Raw genomic sequence first — 19,200 nt, 5'->3', positions numbered from 1 at the left:
AAGTGGTCTCAGTAATCTCTAATCAGTGGAGGGACATTGGCTATGTTATTGTTATGGTGTAGTGATACATCTGCGATAAGCATAAACGTATGTAAAACATCTTGACCAAAATTACTTTGGTTTTGTTTCGCAATCCCGAGCAGAAACTCTTTACATATGCGTAAGGAAACAGATCTGCATAGTGGGGAAAACTTCAGACTGCGTCTGCTTGTTGATGGCGTGGTATGACGCCCCTTGTGTTAGGATACCCAATGCGTGTCTCAAATAGTTATACCTAGGACATAAACAAACTGTGTTGGAAAATCAGAGGTATATAACGAAATTTTAATGGTTCTAAATTTGATTTAAAACACGTTTCATTTGGAAACGATCAGATATATAATCACGTTAAATGACTTTTAATTAACCGATCACAGTCCAGTATTGACTGAAGTCAAGGTAGAGAGTATTCTTGCTGTGGTTATGTCAAGCACCAAATGCGTGTGTAACTATTATTGTCTTACACAAACGCTGTTATTTGCAGATGATGTGAATTTACTGCTTTTAAACGAACCTCCCTCTAACTTAAGATGTTGATATAACTTCTGGAGTTTTTTAACAAAACGCTGTTTTCTGTGTTTAGTTTGTTTCCTTCATTAAAAATGAAATCGAATACATATGAAATATTTTATTAAGCATTTTGATTTAAACATCTTGATACTTGATAAATGTTGAAATGTCAGGATTTCCATCACTGACAAAAGTAATATTACATTCAAATGTCACTTTGGTTATTACAGAGAGTAGATGTAGGCTGATTGTTCAAAAAGACCATTTTAGCATAAATGCTGATGTAATAACCGGATCAAATATTACATGATTGTGGGTTTGGCAACTGACAACTGTCTTGGTGATTTTCACTACCCAAATTGAGTGAAACTGCTGTATATCACGTTACCTAAATGTATCTTATTTTACATGCAAAACTCAAAACGAAAATTAAACTTCTGTGTAAAGGACTTTCCAAACCTCTTCAAGAGCTTGTGTAAACAGGATCACGTGATAAAATAATGTGGCTACTTTGAGACATAGTTTTGTAGGATCTAGATGTTTTATTCATGGGGTACGGTAAACAGAATATTGAGCGAGTGACCCTGTGGTATCAGATTTATTAAACTCCAGTCAACATTTTGTTTACTTTCTCTCCAGATCCTCGAAACAAATTTGTTTCAACTCTGATAAATTTGATACTACAGGGTCTCTCATTGGAGATACTCTCTGTAATAGTGAGTGAGTGAGTGAGTTCAGTTTTACGCTGCATTCAGCAATATTCCAGCTATATGGCGGAGGTCTGTAAATAATCGAGTCTGGACCAGACAATCCAGTGATCAACAACATGAGTGTCGATCTGCGCAATTGGGAACCGATGACATGTGTCAACCAAGTCAGCGAGCCTGACCACCTGATCCCGTTAGTCGTCTCTTACGACAAGCATAGTCGCCTTTTATGGCAAGCATGGGTTGCTGAAGGCTTATTCTACCCCGGGACCTTCACGGGTCTATGTAGGATAGAGTGCAAATAGCTTCATCACAATTAGGATGTGACCCTGATGACGCCGCCAAGGGCGAGAACAGTGACAACAGATAAATGACAAGCGCATATTTTAATTTGTCAAATGTCCCGTGCTTATTCATTATGCTGAACATTATGCTGAACATTAATATTATGCTGAATATTATTCTGAACATTATACTGAACAGCTGAACATTATGCTGAACATTAAGCTAAACAGCTGAACATTATGCTGAACATTATGCTGAACATTATGCTGAACAGCTGAACATTATGCTGAACATTATGCTGAACAGCTGAACATTATGCTGAACATTATGCTGAACAGCTGAACATTATGCTGAACATTATGCTGAACATTTGGTTCGATATGACGTAATGAAACGCAGAGACAAAACAACTCAATCGGGAGAATCAAGAATCAGCTTATATAGATCAACATTACTGGTGATGAAGATGACTCAACTTCTCTTGAAGAGGACAAAGGTATACCAAAGAAATAAGACGATGTGCTTGCATTGACACTTAGTAAACCTCTCGTATAATCTGACACCTTCACTCACTACCCAAAACGAAAAGTGGGTGAGTGAATTTGATTTAAACACTTCGAATTCTTTGACGGTTATATAGAGGTTGGAGTGCAAAGGAAGGACAGAGAGGCGCATGCGGAACCTATGCCGAACCATCACTCCGGTTCTTACAAGGAGGGTGTTCATCATTGTATCCTTATCCTTCTTTAAAAGTGATGCGTATGGAAATCCCGAACTGTGCAACAATAACTAAAACCCGCCTTGCGAAGATCGATGTCGCGGTGTGAACAAGTAAGTTGTTTATTAGAAGGACGATGAAAGAAATTGCAGCTGTCAGTGTTGGTTACGAACGTACAGAGGCAGAGTCGTAAACTGTATTGAAAACTCGTTGAAGCTCTTAGTCCTGTCATGCTTGCCACATGCAAAATATAGGACATGTTCCCAATGACTGTATAATAGTATCGTGGTGAATTTGTAATCATACAGATTTTGTTACATGACTATGATCAAAAGTATTAATACTGTTAAAGGCAGCATATGCCATATTTGGGATTACACTTTCTTAGTAAAGTACAAATTCTAGAACTTTTTTAGGTTGTACCTAATCGCCAGCACACAAAGTCAGCCGCCTAACCCGCTCAGCAACCGCAACTAGTGTAGTCCAACCTAGGTGCCTGACTCTGAGGGTGCGGGTTCGAATCCCGAATGGGACTCAACCAAAAATAGTACTAGAATTTATACTTTACTAAGAAAGTGTAATCCCAAATATGGCATATGTTACATTTGACCACTTTGTAAATGGCTTTTTGTAAATATCACTGTTAAAGGCATTTGGAAACATACGAACAAAACCAATAATAAACGATGGAGCTTTCCAGTCGAACAAGACACCAGACGAAAGACGCTCCCTGTTTCACTTCTCTTATGTACTGATCTCCCGAGTTCCGCGTTTCACCATTACTTTTCTGTTGAGTTCTTGGTTGCCGAACACAATGCCATAGAGTCGTAAGCGGTAGATGTAGAACTCCAGATAGTGCATCATCTCAGGGCGGACGTAGTGGAAAGAGATAGCGTAGTCGGAGATGCTGTCTATACCCTGAAATGTGAGTGAGTGAGTGAGTCTGGCCTGGTCAATTTAATGATCAACAGTATGAACATCGTTCTGTACAAATTTGAACCGATGACGTGTGTCAACCAAGTCAGAGAGCCTGCCAACCCGGTTCCGTTAGTCGCCTCTTACAACAAGCATAGTCGCCTTTTGGATTGCTGAAGACCTGTTCTATTACTACTAATGTACTGTTATATCATTTTTATATTTTTTTCATTTTTAATAATTGAAACATGCATTTGGTTAATATGATCTAGACTGCCCCAGGAATGCATAGAATTAACCCATTGCTTTCAAAAACGTTAAATCTCGTAATGTATGCAGGACTTTAATCCGTTTTTCATAATGCAGAAATACATTCAAAACCGTTGATGAAATACACATCACCCAACTGTAATAGCTGTTTTAGGGCATGAAATATTTGTCTTCTTGTGTTACAAGGATATGCTGGAGAGGAAACACTATAGAAGTGTATTTTCCACCATTCAAATGTCCACTGTAATTCTGATAAGGCATGTACAGTACATAAGTAATAAATTTGCCCATTACAGATGTATCCAAATTTCTCAAAAGTTACTCCACATGTGTCTTATTTAAAATCTCCATCTTTAAACTGTTTCGTTTAAGCTGCTTCAAAACCAGTATACCACCCCCGATGCTGACTGGATGATTCACCCGACCGAAAATGTTTGCCGTAGTACCAATCAAATTTCCTGAGTCAGATGACATACAAACATAGATAACCTCCCGGAGACTATAACATACCGTGTTTCACTTACCTTCCTGGCACCATTTGCATCGAACTTGTAAAACCAGCTTGGGTACATTCCCGACAAATGGGCCTCTGGCGCAAAACAATGAAACCTGCTCCTCCCGAGAGCGTCTGTAGTGTTGACTGTCCTTACTCCTAGGTTCTCCATACATCTGCCGAACGCTACATCCTCGGCACGACCATCACGCCTGCAAAGTCTTGGGTCATGTCCTTGCTCCCCATATCGTCTCAACGCCTCCTTACTCAGCACATATCCTCCTCCACCGCTGTAGTACCCTTGTTTGAGGTTTACCTTAAAATGATGGCCAAAGAATACAGGGTCGAATTTGTTGTGGGTCGTCAGAAAGTACCGGAGGTTTTCTACGATAACGTATGTGTCATCGTCAGCTTTCATGAACCAGTCAGCATCATGAAAGTGGTTTTCGTAGATGTAGCGGAAAGCTTGCATTGTTTTGGCTGCCAGATGCTTCCGGCCTTCTGACACGTTTAATCCGATAGTAGGGAAATTTGGATCTGTCACAGAACTCATGAAGAGGACTTTGTTGCAGCGTCTGCTCCAAGTGTCACGAACTACACGTGCTTTAACATCCAGGTTCTTTGGTGACGTCATAATCCAGCAGAGTACTCGCTCCTTTTGATAAAGAGCCTTGGATATTGCATCATTATCTGTTCAAATGAAACAGGAACCATCTTTGAGCTATTTCGATAAACAATTTCAAACAGTGATAATGGTTGACAGGTGGATTGCAACTATTCAAAGACAAGTGATTTAGTGACTGAGCTGGTGAATAGTTCCTTTGGTTGGACCAGTTCTGGCTTGTAGATCTGGTGAGTGAGTGAGTGAGTGGAGTGGATTTAAAGCAGCATGTAGGAATATTCTAACAAGATTATGCCGGTGATACCTGAAATTGTTTTCTGATGCGAGAAATAAAACTCAGAACTGTGAATAGATCGTGGAACGCTCTAGCCACAAGGGGTGGTCAGGGATAAGGAGTGGTGCGCAGGCATTCAATCGCTACCGAAGGTCACACAGTGTAGGGGGAAATCCATCCGGTGAAATTCGCATAATCAAATACAAGTTGGCTTTCAACTTCTCTCACATGCAAATATTCAGAGCCTATATTTCGAATCTCTGTTAGCGCTGAGATAGTCGTCAGTTAATGTGAGCATATGACAGTTACGACTACCTTAGCTCTGACAGCGTTTAAAAAATCTTGGCCTAGGCGTTCAGAGAAAACCAATGTCTTGGTTTTAATTATCACAGTGGCATTAATGTCTAAATACCTATATAGTGAGTGAGTGAGTTTAACAACACACTTAGCAATATCCCAGCTATATGGCGGAGGTCTGTAAATAATCGAGTCTGGACCAGACAATTCAGTGATCAACAACATGAGCATATATCTGCGCAATTGAGAACCGATGACAAGTGTCAACCAAGTCAGCAAGCCTGACCACCCGATCTCGTTAGTCGCCTCTTACGACAAGCATAGTCGCCTTTTATTGCAAGCATGGATTGCTGAAGGCCTATTCTACCCCGGGACATTCACGGGTCGCAATACCTTTATATGATATTACTGTTGGGGTGTGTAATTTCATCTGCTCTTAGCGATGTTAGCTATAGTCACACCTCAATAAAGACATGGTGTTGTATATCAGACAGTTTAGGGCCACCCTATCTCACACATATTTATCACGTCCAAGAGATAGGTCATCTTATCAGATATCAACGTAAAACATTTATGAATATTTAAGGGATATTAATTAGGTGACACCATATCCCGGAAACAAATAACGCCCTCTACTATATAGATACATGAACTTTGACATGTGACTGGGGCAAAACACACTCCGACTTGACATTTCATGAAACACGAATAAAGTAGATAACATTTTGAAAAGGTCACTTCTCTCATTGCAAAATGCAACTGCCTAAAGACTACAGTCAGTGTCGGAAAATATACACAAATACAGTCAAGGGCATCCTCGATATCTCCAGGGTATACGTTCCGATGAGTCTTCACTATACCCTGGATGTATCTACGGGTCAGTCCGATAATTTTATTACCTCCTCTTTCTGGCTCCGCATTATCACAGTAGCCAATCAGCTATGCCTCCGTTATAACCCAACTTGCCAGTGTCAGCAAAGGAAGTGGTCGCAACTGCGAAGGTCTGCTCGCAGTGCGACTCAGAGTTTAGGGAAATCATACAAGCAAATTGACAGGTCCGAAACTTTAAATCAACATATGCAAGAATTCCTTCTACCTCTTCCAGAGAACCTCTACATGGTTTTTGTTGCCAAGTTTGATCGGTTAGATAATTTAGAAAGCAAAAGTGAGTTGTGATTGGTTCGCTCAACTTCCCAGCGAAGACACCTGATTGGATAAAAAGACAGCCAAGGGAGGTAATAAATTTATCTGGCAGAGCCGTAGATGCGTCCAGGGTATAGTGGAGACTTATCGGAACTTATACCCTGGAGATATCGAGGATGAGTCAAGGGTAGAGTACTGAGAAAGAGACAGTCAGGTGTTCGAGAAACACGCGCACAAGTGAGGACAGATTTATTGATTCATTAACCTGTGCTTTACGTCTCCATCTTTTCTCTCACCCCTGACTGTCCCTTTCTCACAAATACTAGTAGTGAACTGTTTAAATATTTTCTAAAAAAAGTTTCTTCTAATTTGGGGACATAAATTCTGCAAAAAGCTCACAGAGTTGGCCTGTTGTTTTGATTATGATCAGCGTTTCATTGAGTATTTAATGTTTATTAGTTTTCGAGTTAGACTGCAATTCATCGCTCCGCTTTTCAGCCACACGGTTTGTAGGATGTAATACTTTAACATACTACTATAATACTATAATATAATACTATAATACTATAATACTATAATGTCCAATTGGAACTAACCCTTATGGAGATGCAGGTCGTCATATTTCATGTTTCCAAAATATCGTCCCGAGGACTTCTGAAATCCTTCATGGAGGTCCTTTGGTAGATTCTGCATCTGCCTTGAGTGAACATTTTGCGAATGTACAGTATTCACAACAGACGAGACGAAATAAAAGTTGGAATGTTCCGTTTTAAGGAGCATCAAACAAATGGATGCCAACGAAATCCCGACTGTTAAACCTAACACAGCAGAAGATAGTTTTGTGGCAGAAAGTAACGCAGCCATCTGTCAGTTGTAGTTTCACACCCTCCTTCTTGGGTCGAATATCCCTTTTGTAACTTGGTCCTTATCAATACTTCACTCTTAACAGGTATGTGTAACTTTCTCAAGCCTGATCTACTTGGTGACCACAGGGTAGATAATTGCTGTAGCAAGATGTAGCAACACCTTTCTCACAGTTAATCGTCGATCGCTCAAAGAGGCTGAAAAGAAACAAACGATACATCGGACTGTGGTCATCTGGGCAGAGTTGATGTATTTTTAAAAGCTTTCTAGATGTAAGCAAAATTATTCACCTGCATAGTTTCTTTGAGTGCCGTTCGAAGTGATTTGCTATCATGACATCCCAATAACACACACACACACACATAATATACATCAGTGTATATATATCCGTAAATAAGAACTGCATTTCTTGCTAAGTGGCTCTCGGTATGAAACAGATGTTCATTGAACGACAAGATCCAAAGGATTTTTGAAAAAAAATACCGTGTCTATAACTGCCATTATTAATCAAATCATCCCGTGACACACTGGGCTGATGACTGTCAATATGGTGTGTCTAAGGACATGGGATACTGGGCACAAGACTCGCAATATACGGCCCATTGATTCTTCAAGAGTTCTGTATCGTCGTTTCCTGCAACATATGGCCTATTGATTCTTCAGACCTGAGAAGGTCCCGGGCCCCGTGCCTGCCATAAAAGGCGACTATGCTTGTCGTAAGAGGCGACTAACGGGATCGGGTGGTCAGGCTCGATGACTTGGTTGACACATGTCATCGGTTCCCAATTACGCAGATCGATGCTCATGTTGTTGATCACTGAATTGTCTGGTCCAGACTCGATTACGTACAGACCTCCGCCATATAGCTGGGATATTGCTGAGTGCGATGTAAAACTCAACTCACTCACTCACTCACACACTCTTGATTCTACAGGAGTTGTGTATCCCCTTTTCCTTCAACATACGGCCTATTGATTGAGGTTACTGGTGTTGATAATGATGATACTGAGAATAATGATGTTGATAACAATGTTTTTTTATGATATTGATGTTGATACTGATGATGATGATGATGATGATGACGACGACGATGACGATGATGACAGACAGACAACTTTTTGTAATAACTTTATCCCTATTACATTTTTAAGTATTAATGTATGTGGTCTCCGCAAAAGACTTGAATATACTGAATTTTAAAACTTAATTGAGAGAAAAGACATCATTGGTTTTCAAGGGACTAAAACTGACAGATTAGACGATCTCCATATCCAAGGCAACACCTTATCCTTACATCATAGGACTAGATCACTGAGAAAGTCAGGTGGTATTAGAATTGCTGTTATCACTGATGTATTAGATAAGAAAAATGATTGGACAATGTGGGTAAAAATATCTACAGACTCATTCAAACTTGATAATAACATTTTCTGGGAATGGCATATATCCCAAGAGAAGGCTCAAAATACCTTACAAATGACACCTTTTCTGAATTAAAAAGTTCTACTCTGGAAATATTAACAATGAGTGATTATGTCACACTAATGGATGACGTTAACGCAAGGTCAAGGACGTTATGTGATTATACTGACTATGATAAATTTAAGCTCCTCACTTAGGAGTTTGACCTAGACGAAACTGAAGATATTTCCCCTGAAACGTATTTAAATAAGAACCATCTCCCATGAGAAAGGCCATCGCAGGATCATGGAAAAGTAAATAACTTTGGTTACAAGTTGATAGATATTTGTAAAAATCTGAACTTGTTTATCTTGAACGGAAGAATGGGTAAAGGGAAATGTAGGTAAAGTCACCAGCAAAGAGAAAGATTTAACACGTTATGTTGTTACTTCTCCGCTTTCTCTTGAACTATTTACAACATTTGACGGTTTGGATTATACACCTTTGACCCCAGATGTTCACTGCCAAGCATCATTCACTTTGAAAGGCGTAGCAAATGATAACAAATGAAAATCACTCTCTCAAGCCCCAAACTCTCACAAAGATTGTATATCGAAATCTAAACATTACAACGTAGAAGAGAAAGTTGAATATCGGCAAAACATAGATATTAATGAAATAAATAGACTTACAGATCTTGCACATCGCTCGTTATCCAACTATGCACACTTGTCGATTACAGACACGCTCCCGGATAGCCTCACGCACGTGCTAGTTAACGCCGCACGTGAAACATTCTGTACGAGAACCCCCGCGCGCCATATCAACCGTCAAAAAAACAAACAAACCTTGGTTCGGTAAAGAATGTGGACACTTTAGACGTCGATTCAATAAAGCTAAACGCCGAGTCAAAAAATCTAATACCACCGCCAATGTTCAAAGACTCCATACATAATCGGAAACGTAAAAATGTTTAGATAAATATATCCGAATCCGTAAAACCTCACCCCAAAGAACGTTTAGAAATAATTTAAAGAAATCACCAAAGCAATACTGGAACGCTCTCAAAGATAGATTCACTGGAAATGAAAAATGTCCTTCTATCGATTACTTTTATGATTATTATTATGATTATCTTCAAATGTCAACAACCAAGATGACGACGACGGAAATGAATCCACACATTAAAAAACACAGTTTTTAATCTCGACTGTAGCATATTAGATAAAGAAACAAAGAGAACTATTCATCAGTTTACTCTTAACAGGTGAAAATAATAATAATAATTAAATAATTAATGCGATATTAACACATCCCCATAACAGTCAACAGGAATAAACAGTAATATTTTGGATGGTTTTTGAGTAACCTAAGTATTAGGAAACAAGTTGTAGTAATTAATGGGTGTACGTCAATATTAAACCTGTTGTACCTGGAGTTCCTCAGGGCTCAGGTTTAGGACCTCCGCTTTTCCCTGTTTACATCAATGACTCGACTCTTGGGATAACGTAATATTGACCTTTTTACTGATGATACATCCTTACATGTAATTGTTCAAAACCCGGAATTCAGAAATCTACTGAATAGTGACGTATATCAGACTGGGCAGGTAAGTGTCAGTCTCCTACCGAAATGGGAGCGATCGGTTATTTTTCCACTAAAAATAATTCTAGTCCTAAATTACCTCTTCGAATGAATGATGTTTTCATACCTGAAGCGAGTGATCATAATTACCCAGCACTTATTTTTCGGGAAGATGGAAAATGGCACAATATATTGAATGTCTTGTGAGCCTTTAGTCAGCTGTTTACATAGCGTAAAATAAGAGCGAAATCGAAGAACGCTTGAAATCATGTACCAGTCTTTTATCCTACCCATGTTTGACTATGGCGATACTATTTGGGATAATTGTGATAATGAACGAGTACAAATATTAGAAACCTACTCCTAAATGCTCTTCAAACAATATGTGGAGCAGTATGAGAAGAACAGTCATGAAAAGCTTTACAGGGAAACGGGGTTTTGCATACTGTCTGACAGAGGACTTTACCTTAAATTATGCAAATTGTATACAACGGTCAGTGGGCTAATGGGATAACTCCAAAATGTTTATCCTTATTGGTGCCAACTAATATCTCCAGCATAACAAAATATAACTTCATTACTCTCCCGACTTCCACACCAGGGCAGAGTGTGAATCCCAGTATAATCAATCTTGTCATTGATGCATGCTATCTGTTATTCAAGCTTGGGATGCACTTGGATTAATATATGAAATGTATCCTTTTCTACGTTTAAGCAATTGATTTCCAGAGAAATTAAGCTTTCTTCAACATTGATACCCATTGCTTGTTATAACCCAAGTAATTCTGTCTAGACCAGGACTAAGCTAGGCTTATTTATATCTCAGATTATTTTATTGGTGATCCCACTTGTCCATATAGTCACAACAGAGAATATTCTCTCCCGTTGTCTCTAGCATTGTCTTCGCTATGCCCAATTCAGGATTGACAAATGCTTTGTTGTTAGCCTATTGAACACGTATACGATCTTCCGAGGCAATGAAGACACAGATACACTTTCACATAACACCTCTTCTGCAAAGATTACACTGGTTTCCCATATCATGTAGAATCCAGATATGATAGAATCCAAAGAATTTGTTTTTTCAAGTGTCTATATAGCCTTGCTCCAAAGTATCTGTCTGACCTGATCACCAGATATCAGCGAAGTCTCCGATCTGAAAATCCTGACCTTCTTGTTGTCCGACACTTTAGGTCAAGTGCCAGGTTTTGGAATTGATCATTTCAGGTGGTAGGAACCACTCTTTGGAATCAACTTCCACTGGAGTTATGGGCAATTAACAACCTGACGATTTTCAAATCTGAACTGAAATCATAACTTTTTAAGAACACATACAGTGTCTAACGTTGTTAGAGTTGTTCGCTTCTATACGTATGTATGTATGTATGTATGTATGTATGTATGTATGTATGTATGTATGTATGTGTGTGTGTGTGTGTGTGTGTGTGTGCAATCTCCAACTGATTTTTCAGTGCGGTGTGCGTGCGTGCGTGCGTGCGTGCGTGCGTGTGTGCCGATTTATGAGTTACCCTTTGCATATGTGCCACAACGCTTCGTGAATCGTTGCGTGTACGATCAAACATTCGTTTCCCTGTGTTATATTGTTATTATACTCGCATTTATAAAGCGCCGCTATCAAGATCTTCTGCTCAAGTGCGCTTGTTGTTCTCTCGATCGCTGGATGTCAGTCTCAACGGCACGTCGTGTTATAAAACTCAGCAACCCTCCAAACATGCTGTAGTTATGCTACTACATGATACAGGTATTGCAGAAAAGTAGGCATATGTATGATATTGCTCGCATTAATACATCGGTAGATGGATTAAGGAAGGGTGTTTCTTATGAATGTAAACTTCTTTTCTTCTTGAATGAGAAAAAATATGTACTCCGAAACATTGTGTTCTTCTTATTGTTACACCGAAACTTTTGTGCATCACTTCTAAATGTCATTCAAAGACCCGGTACATATTTAGTTTTGTCGTTAAACCAATGGAACTCTTTGCGCTGACGGTAGGTAGGTAGGTAGGTAGGTAGGTAGGTAGGTACGTAGGTAGGTACGTAGGTAGGTACGTACGTACGTACGGACAAATCGATAGATAGATAGATAGATAGATAGATAGATAGATAGATAGATAGATAGATAGATATACACTTGTAATCACAGGATGCATATCGTGCATGTATTTGATGATACTAAATATTTAATGAGGGACTGAATGAAAAAACACAGAAGATTGGTCAGTTCGTGTGTTACATATTTGTAAATTACTCCGCGGTATTACCAGCATTAGAACGCATCTAAGAATTCACTCTGGTGACTGGCCGGTCCATTCTTTTCACAGACAGTTTTTAGTTCTCATTGTCAACCCAGTTTTAAAGTGCAGACAATCGCCAGTCTGTGTTTAGATGCCATACCCATTGTTCAACAGTTTATCGTGGAGAAATGTCTCGAACCCGTGAAGATCCGGGTTAGAATTGATCTTCAGCAACCAATGCTTACGGTAAGAGGTGACTAAACAGATAGGGTGGTCAGGCTCGCTGACTTGGTTGAGACATGTCATCGTATCCCAGTAGCGTAGATGGATGTTCATGCTTTTGATCATTGGGCTGGTCCAGACTCGGTTGTTTACAGACATGAAGTAGAAATATCACTCAGTGCGGTGTTTAACATTAACCAAACCTAAACGGAATGAGTTGTACATTGTGCTGAAATGCTTATCAGGTAACTCGACAGTGAAGAGACGCACCGTGGTTTCTTTGACAATCTATGATGAGATGGCTCTGAAGAACTTGACAATCTATGATGAGATGGCTCTGAAGAACTTGACAATCTATGATGAGATGGCTCTGAAGAACTTGACAATCTATGATGAGATGGCTCTGAAGAACTTGACAATCTGTGATGAGATGGCTCTGAAGAACTTGACAATCTGTGATGGGATACCTCGACTCGGATAACTCTACAATCTCTGCTGACATGTTCTATAGATAACTCGACAGTCTGTGCTCAGACACTTCACCGATAACTCAACTATATGTGATCGAATGACGCAAAGGTAACTCGACAGTCTGAGGTGTGATAACTTCGAGTTAAATCAAGTCTGAGGTGAGGTAACCCTCACATAGTTCGAAAGTCTTTGCTAAGGTGCCTCAAATAATCTTCCAAAATATTGTACTGCAGTCACACACAATCAATGCCAAGAATAACCTACCCTTAACAACCCGAGACAGGCCAAGACCAAGCTATGTTGACCAGGCGTGGAAGCCTGTTTTAAATACACACTGCAGTTTACAGAGTACTGAGATGTTAATAGTATATACAGAGCTCCAGATAAGGCACGTATTTGCGTACTTTGCGCAATAAAAAATCATATTTACTCAATCAGTTACAAACCTGGGACTACAAAAAACGAAACAGAATAACTTTAAACCCAAAAGGTCTATAATGACTTGCGTACTTTACTCAACTGACTAAACTGGCTTGCGTATGATATCATTCGTCGTGGCGCTCGAACTCTACAACAGCGTTAGCAAATGTTAAGCGAAGCCTGTATATGCATATACCATTAAAGTCGTAGCCAGTGTCCGAGTTTACTGTAGCAGTCACGTGTTGAGTGTTAATAGATGGCTGCCATTATTTGGCAATGTAAGAATTACTAAACACTTATGTCTATTGAGAAGCATTTGTATTCATATTATCGGTGCTAACTACCCAATAAGGATAAAACCCTCTGGGTGGAAATACTTAATTCTTTAAACTAGTAGGAGTACACAAAATGCTAGTTACCCCTCAAAACATGCAATTATTCATATATGAACAGGCATGGGAGTAAGTACCCAATTGCTTGAAAAATTATCTGGAGCTCTGATATACATGTGGAAAGGGATTAAAATAGGATCGTGAGTTGAAGGACACATTTATTTTTAAAATAAATTGTTGTGTTGTAACTTAAACTGAACAGTTTTCAGATGGCAAAAAAAATTATGTTTCTCTCAGCAGTTCCCTCATATTAGCATTCACATTACTAGATGTGGTTTTACGGCGCAAACGGCATTATAGCAGTTATATCCCGGGAACACGTAAAATCAGATATGTACCAGGCAAACATGGGATTAATATGATGACACACGACCCACGCCGACAGTATGTAATGACCCCTGTACTGACCCCATTGTGACTACCGGATCCACATAATCTGCATAAACGTAAGGTGCATGGGACCCAGAATTTTTCGGCACTAAACAACTACAGAATATAGCTGATAGATCCTCACCGACAAAGGTATTTTATCTGGCCTAATATTTTCTATATGATTACAGTCGGCGGTGTACATAAAAAAAAAAATATCGGTAACTCGGTGATGACCAGTTATAGATATACTGGACTGGTCCTCACCAACTGAGACATTTTATATTGCGTTATATTTTATCTGCTCACAGTCTACTATGGTGTCAACAGTTCAGGAAGGTTTCACGCGGAACTACATCTTACGATCACCAAATCTAAACAAATACATACAACACAAAACATCAATTTCACACAATCCCATAAAACACATTCCCATTGCAACATAAGACTTAAACTGCATATCGGAGCGTGAAGAAGATTTGTTCAACGGCGATTTGAGTTAACATGTTTGTGTCAGAGTAAGTGACATGCTTATTATGGTAGGGGATCCCAAAGTTACACAATTCAAGGATAGTTGCAATTTGGTAAAGTCCGAGCGCATAAAATTAATGTGATCTCGAAGGAGTGTACACATTATAATTACTATATAAGTACTATAATTACTTTGGGCCACGATAAATGAGTACTGACACAACAAAAGAACACTTTTATAACAGCAAATATGAACATTACATCAGCGTCAAAGTACAAAAGGACTAAGGAATATATCATGTTTGTTATCAGGAGCGCAGGCACTCGGGTTACCTAAGTGGGCAGAAAACCAGTAAACCATACCAGCATTGTTCATGCAAAATCCGGACATTCTTGATATTCATAAATAAACAATTTATCCTTAACCGAACAAAACCCAAACACACTGATTGTCCTGCCAACAAATCCATCATATTGCATGTTGTATATGATCTGTACGAACATTTGTTCCACGTTTCATCGAAATGACGTCTCGTCTTTGAACCTGTCTGTGTATAATATGTTTCTAATATTTCTGTAATTTAGATCTTGTGTCACGGAATGTAGACGGACATTAATAGGTGTCTGAGAGGCCAACTGTAGTCTCACTGCCTCCTTGCGTGAGTTTACCACTAAACTCCGGTTCAGAATATAGCATGTTAAATTAAAGTCACGAAGGTTCCTGGAATGAGTTCCTCGGAATTAGCCATGGTTTTAGCGTCTCCCGACTGTCATCATCATTGTCTGTGCTATTGTTTCAATAATCCGCAAACAGTGACTTCTCTTTCTTCTCTGATCCTTCAGTTATTGGAGGGGGCTGGAATCCGTCGCTCAGCGGTTTGGGTTTTTCTTTTGTTTCTTCCTTCTCCTGGAAGATACAGAAACAGGTTCACATGACATGCTGAAGTTTACTATCACTCCGTGACTGCACCTTGTGTTATAATACAGGAGACGCAGCTTGGTCCACTGTCCAAAGTTCAGGGTTTTTTATGCAGAATAGCGTCCCTTAGCTGTGACAAGAGTGAGTGAGTTTAGTTTTACGCCGTATTCATCCATATTCTAGCTATATAAATAATCGAGTCTGGACCAGACAATGCAGTGATCAACAGCATGAGCATCGACCAAGTCAAAGATTCTGACCACCCGATCAAGTTAATCGCCTCTTACGACAAGCATGAGTTACTGAAGACCAATCCTAACCCGTATCTTCACGGGTAAGCTGTGACAAGAGCCATTCATCGTGGTATATGGAAAAGCATATTAGGTTTGAAAAAGAAACTTACAATAATTATCCTTTCGTATTGACATCTATGTATTGTCTCTTCCCGGTTTGGTCAAGCCCACGATCACAATTACGGGGTCGACTAGATTCATACGCTACGCCTATTGTTCGAGCTCATGATTATCGGATCCTGACACAGCTAAGGGACGCCATTCTCTCTGACACCCGCGCGCCCTGTTTATCTCAGAAAATACTGAACCCAATTCTTTGTTTCATATAATGATCTGTTTTACTGGAGCAGACGCGTGTCGGCGGAGTGACACAACACATTGTAATGAAAATCCTGGAAAATAGCCATACTTTGTTCCATTTCTAATTCCCAAAGTCTAATTTGTTCATGTTAAGACTGTCTTGAGCTGTCTGCATTCGCACATTTTTTTCTTTTTTTTTTTTAATAACGAACAATCAGCAAACATCCCATCTATATGGCGTCAGTCTGTAAATAAGTCTCCACAAGACAATCCAGAGATGAACTTGTATACTTGTCATTTAAAGCACTGTCTTCTTTTTAATACATGACGTTCTGATAACGCTGCACCAATTCTGCCTGTACCAGTTTCTCCTTATGCTAACTGTCTGTAAAACACCCTGCACAAACGAGGATGATATCAGCTTACCTTCTTCTGCTTCTTCTTGCCCTCTACACACGTAGTGATCCTCTCTATAATCTCCACGATGACCGACAAGACCACGAAGGAGCCGAGGACGATGAAGACGCCGAACATGTTGGTCAGTTCCAGTTCCTTGGTGGTCTTGTCCGTGATTGACCTAGTCTTTGAGTCGCCGGTACAGTTGGTGCGGGATGTCCACCACCTAGGGAGAAACGGTTGGCATGGTCTTGAGTCATAGTCTGAGGCTTCCTATAAACTGATGGACAAAAGTATACAAGTGGTTGATTTGAAAGCAGGACAAAATATTAATAAAGTCACGTATAAGCTCTTTCAATTGAGTACATAGAAATAGTTAGCACGAGGTCCGACGGTGTTTCAGCTAAATCAGCGCATGGCATCTCTGTTTGGACGGAGGGATGTATAGCATTACGGCTTAGAAAAAAATGTGTCCAAAAAGGTATTCCAACCAGTTATCTGACAATTCTGTTCGGGCATGGGATGGTGACTCTCCGCCTTAAAACACGGGACAAGCCCCAAATCGAGCAAAACAAAACTGTGACATCTGTATAGCTATTGTTAATACATGTAGTTTAAGCACTCACGTTAACCCTTCTTGTGTGCGGTATTAATTGTTGTTAGTGTTGTGCCTTCACTTACAATATGAACTTCTGTACCATATTCATTTGTCACTGAATGACAACCGTACACGTAACAGTACCGAAACGTCGCTTTTGAAGCATTATAAAGAAAGCCTTAACCAATTTGTAACCTTTCTTTCAGAAACAAGTCTTAAACCAGCGTCTTACACGATGTTTCATTAATATCTACGACCTGGTCAGGGTGGAAAGTATGGCTGACGAGTTCCATATTACTGTATTTAATTTTTGCAGAAGATATGAGGAAATTTTGATTTGAATACAGCAATCAGATTGTGCTACACTTACAAGGCTTTTGTCCATCGAGTGAGTGAGTTTAGTTTTACGCCGTAATAAGCAATATTTCAGCTATATGGCGGCGGTCTGTAAATAATCGAGGCTGGACCAGACAACCCAGTGATCAACAGCATGAGCATCGATCTGCGAACCAAGTCAGCAAGTCTGACCACGGGATCCCGCTAGTCGCCTCTTACAAAAAGCATAGTCGCCTTTTATGGCAAGTATGTTTGCTGAAGGCCTATTCTACCACGGACCTTCACTGGTCACTTTTGTCCAGAAGGTAGGTATATCGTTCAGTAGGTATGTCGTTCCCATATCACTATTACATAATACATTGCATGGTCCTGCTTGAGTTGACCCATGAAGATACGGATTAGAATTGGTCTTCAGGAACCCATGCTTGACGTAGATAAACAGGGTCAGCTGGTCAGGTATTACTGGCTTGGTTGATACATGTCATCGGTTTCAATTCGATCGATGGTCATGATGCTGATCATTGGATTGCCTGGTCCAGTCTCGATTAATCACAGCCCGCTGCCATATCTGGAGTGCTGAGTGCGGTGATAAACAACAAACCAGCCTACCAGCCTACCAGCCTACCAGCCTGCTTGTCCGAGTCTTGTATTTGTTAAGATATAGGAGTTTAATACAAACTGAATATCCTCCAGCTCCGGCAATGGAGGTACCTACTTCTTCGTGAGGATGTCCAGTTTCCCTTCCTCCTTCAGAGACAGCAGCGCCCTGTTGACATCGTCCTTGTAAGGAGCTCCACGTGGAAAGCCTAGACTGAAATCTTTCTGACCAAAGTTCTGCTCAATGGACTCCAGTTCACAATGACCCAATGCGTAGTAGTCGTTGACGACCCTGTCGGCGATGAAGGCGTACTTCCCTTCCTTAACCAGCTCGACGATTTTAGTTTTGTTGGACAATATGGTCTGTTCTTCTTTAAGCTTCATGAAAGCCCACATCCGCTCGTATGGGTCGACACTTGCTGTTCTGGAATTACACGGAAAGTGCTGTGAGGAATGATGTAACGCAAAACACTTAGTTTCTTTTGTATAATGTGTGACATGAATTCTCACTGAGAACAGGACATAGACCAACACCAATCATTCATATAGTTATTACAGCATTAATTTTACAATTAACGCACAAATGGAATCCGGTTCTTGACTGAGTGAGCGAGTGTTTGTGTGACTTTAGTTTACGCCGCACTCCGAAATATTCCAGCTATATGGCTGCGGTCTGTAAATAATCGAGTCTGGACCAGACAATCCAGTGATCAACAACATGACCATCGATCTGAGCAATTGGGAACCGATGACTTGTCAACCAAGTCAGCTAGGTTGACCACCCGATCCCGTTAGTCGCCTCTTACGGCAGCATGGGTTACTGAAGACCTATTCTACTCGGCATCTTCACGAGTCTCTGGTTCTCGAGGTCACCGAGACCGGTTAAAATAAAAGATTTGTATGAAAAATGTGTGAGCTGCATTATCATGGAGGTAATGACTACCCTCTTGGCGAACACCAGGTGTCATAAGGGATTTTCAGAAAACAGGTTTTCAAATACATATCATCCCTACTTTACTTTTAACGTCCCAACAAAACC

The 19,200-nt window shown here is 40.0% G+C and overlaps 2 protein-coding genes across 4 annotated transcripts in view; both read right to left on the bottom strand.

The window, feature by feature from the left end:
• Window positions 1-1,627: 1,627 nt before the first annotated feature.
• LOC137261574 (glycoprotein-N-acetylgalactosamine 3-beta-galactosyltransferase 1-B-like) lies at window positions 1,628-9,302 on the bottom strand. 2 transcript variants are annotated; one of them, XM_067799347.1, is made up of 4 exons: window positions 9,231-9,302; window positions 6,870-7,334; window positions 3,969-4,627; window positions 1,628-3,177 (listed from the first exon to the last, which is right to left on the bottom strand). In XM_067799347.1, the coding sequence occupies exons 2-4, from the start codon at window positions 7,135-7,137 to the stop codon at window positions 3,004-3,006; spliced, it is 1,101 nt and encodes a 366-aa protein (XP_067655448.1). In that variant the 5' UTR covers window positions 7,138-7,334; window positions 9,231-9,302; the 3' UTR covers window positions 1,628-3,003. The 2 variants fall into 2 exon arrangements, with proteins under 2 accessions (XP_067655448.1, XP_067655449.1); XM_067799348.1 differs by lacking the exon at window positions 6,870-7,334 and having other exon boundaries at window positions 9,231-9,265.
• A 5,635-nt stretch (window positions 9,303-14,937) lies between these two features.
• The window catches only part of LOC137261289 (glutamate receptor ionotropic, kainate 3-like), a 42,278-nt gene continuing 38,015 nt past the window's right edge, over window positions 14,938-19,200 (bottom strand). For both annotated transcript variants that reach the window (XM_067799011.1, XM_067799012.1), the window contains exons 16-18: window positions 18,280-18,585; window positions 16,661-16,856; window positions 14,938-15,629 (exon numbers count right to left, since the gene is read on the bottom strand). In XM_067799011.1, the coding sequence (XP_067655112.1) occupies window positions 15,519-15,629; window positions 16,661-16,856; window positions 18,280-18,585 (613 nt within the window). In that variant the 3' untranslated portion in view covers window positions 14,938-15,518. The remainder of the gene's footprint in view (window positions 15,630-16,660; window positions 16,857-18,279; window positions 18,586-19,200) is intronic.

This window comes from Haliotis asinina, chromosome 14 (genome assembly GCF_037392515.1).
Source record: "Haliotis asinina isolate JCU_RB_2024 chromosome 14, JCU_Hal_asi_v2, whole genome shotgun sequence".
NCBI lineage: Eukaryota > Metazoa > Mollusca > Gastropoda > Lepetellida > Haliotidae > Haliotis > Haliotis asinina.
Note: the sequence above shows the minus strand (reverse complement) of the source record. Positions and strands in the feature narration are given on the sequence as shown.

What these genes read in the sequence shown, in the direction of transcription:
- LOC137261574 (XM_067799347.1), bottom strand. Translation starts at nt 7,137, where the DNA reads ATGGCTGCGTTACTTTCTGCCACAAAACTATCTTCTGCTGTGTTAGGT. An exon ending in CGACCTGCATCTCCATAAGG is followed by an intron (nt 4,628 to 6,869) that starts GTTAGTTCCAAT and finishes TCATTTGAACAG; the next exon opens with ATAATGATGCAATATCCAAG. An exon ending in ATGCAAATGGTGCCAGGAAG is followed by an intron (nt 3,178 to 3,968) that starts GTAAGTGAAACA and finishes CTCACATTTCAG; the next exon opens with GGTATAGACAGCATCTCCGA.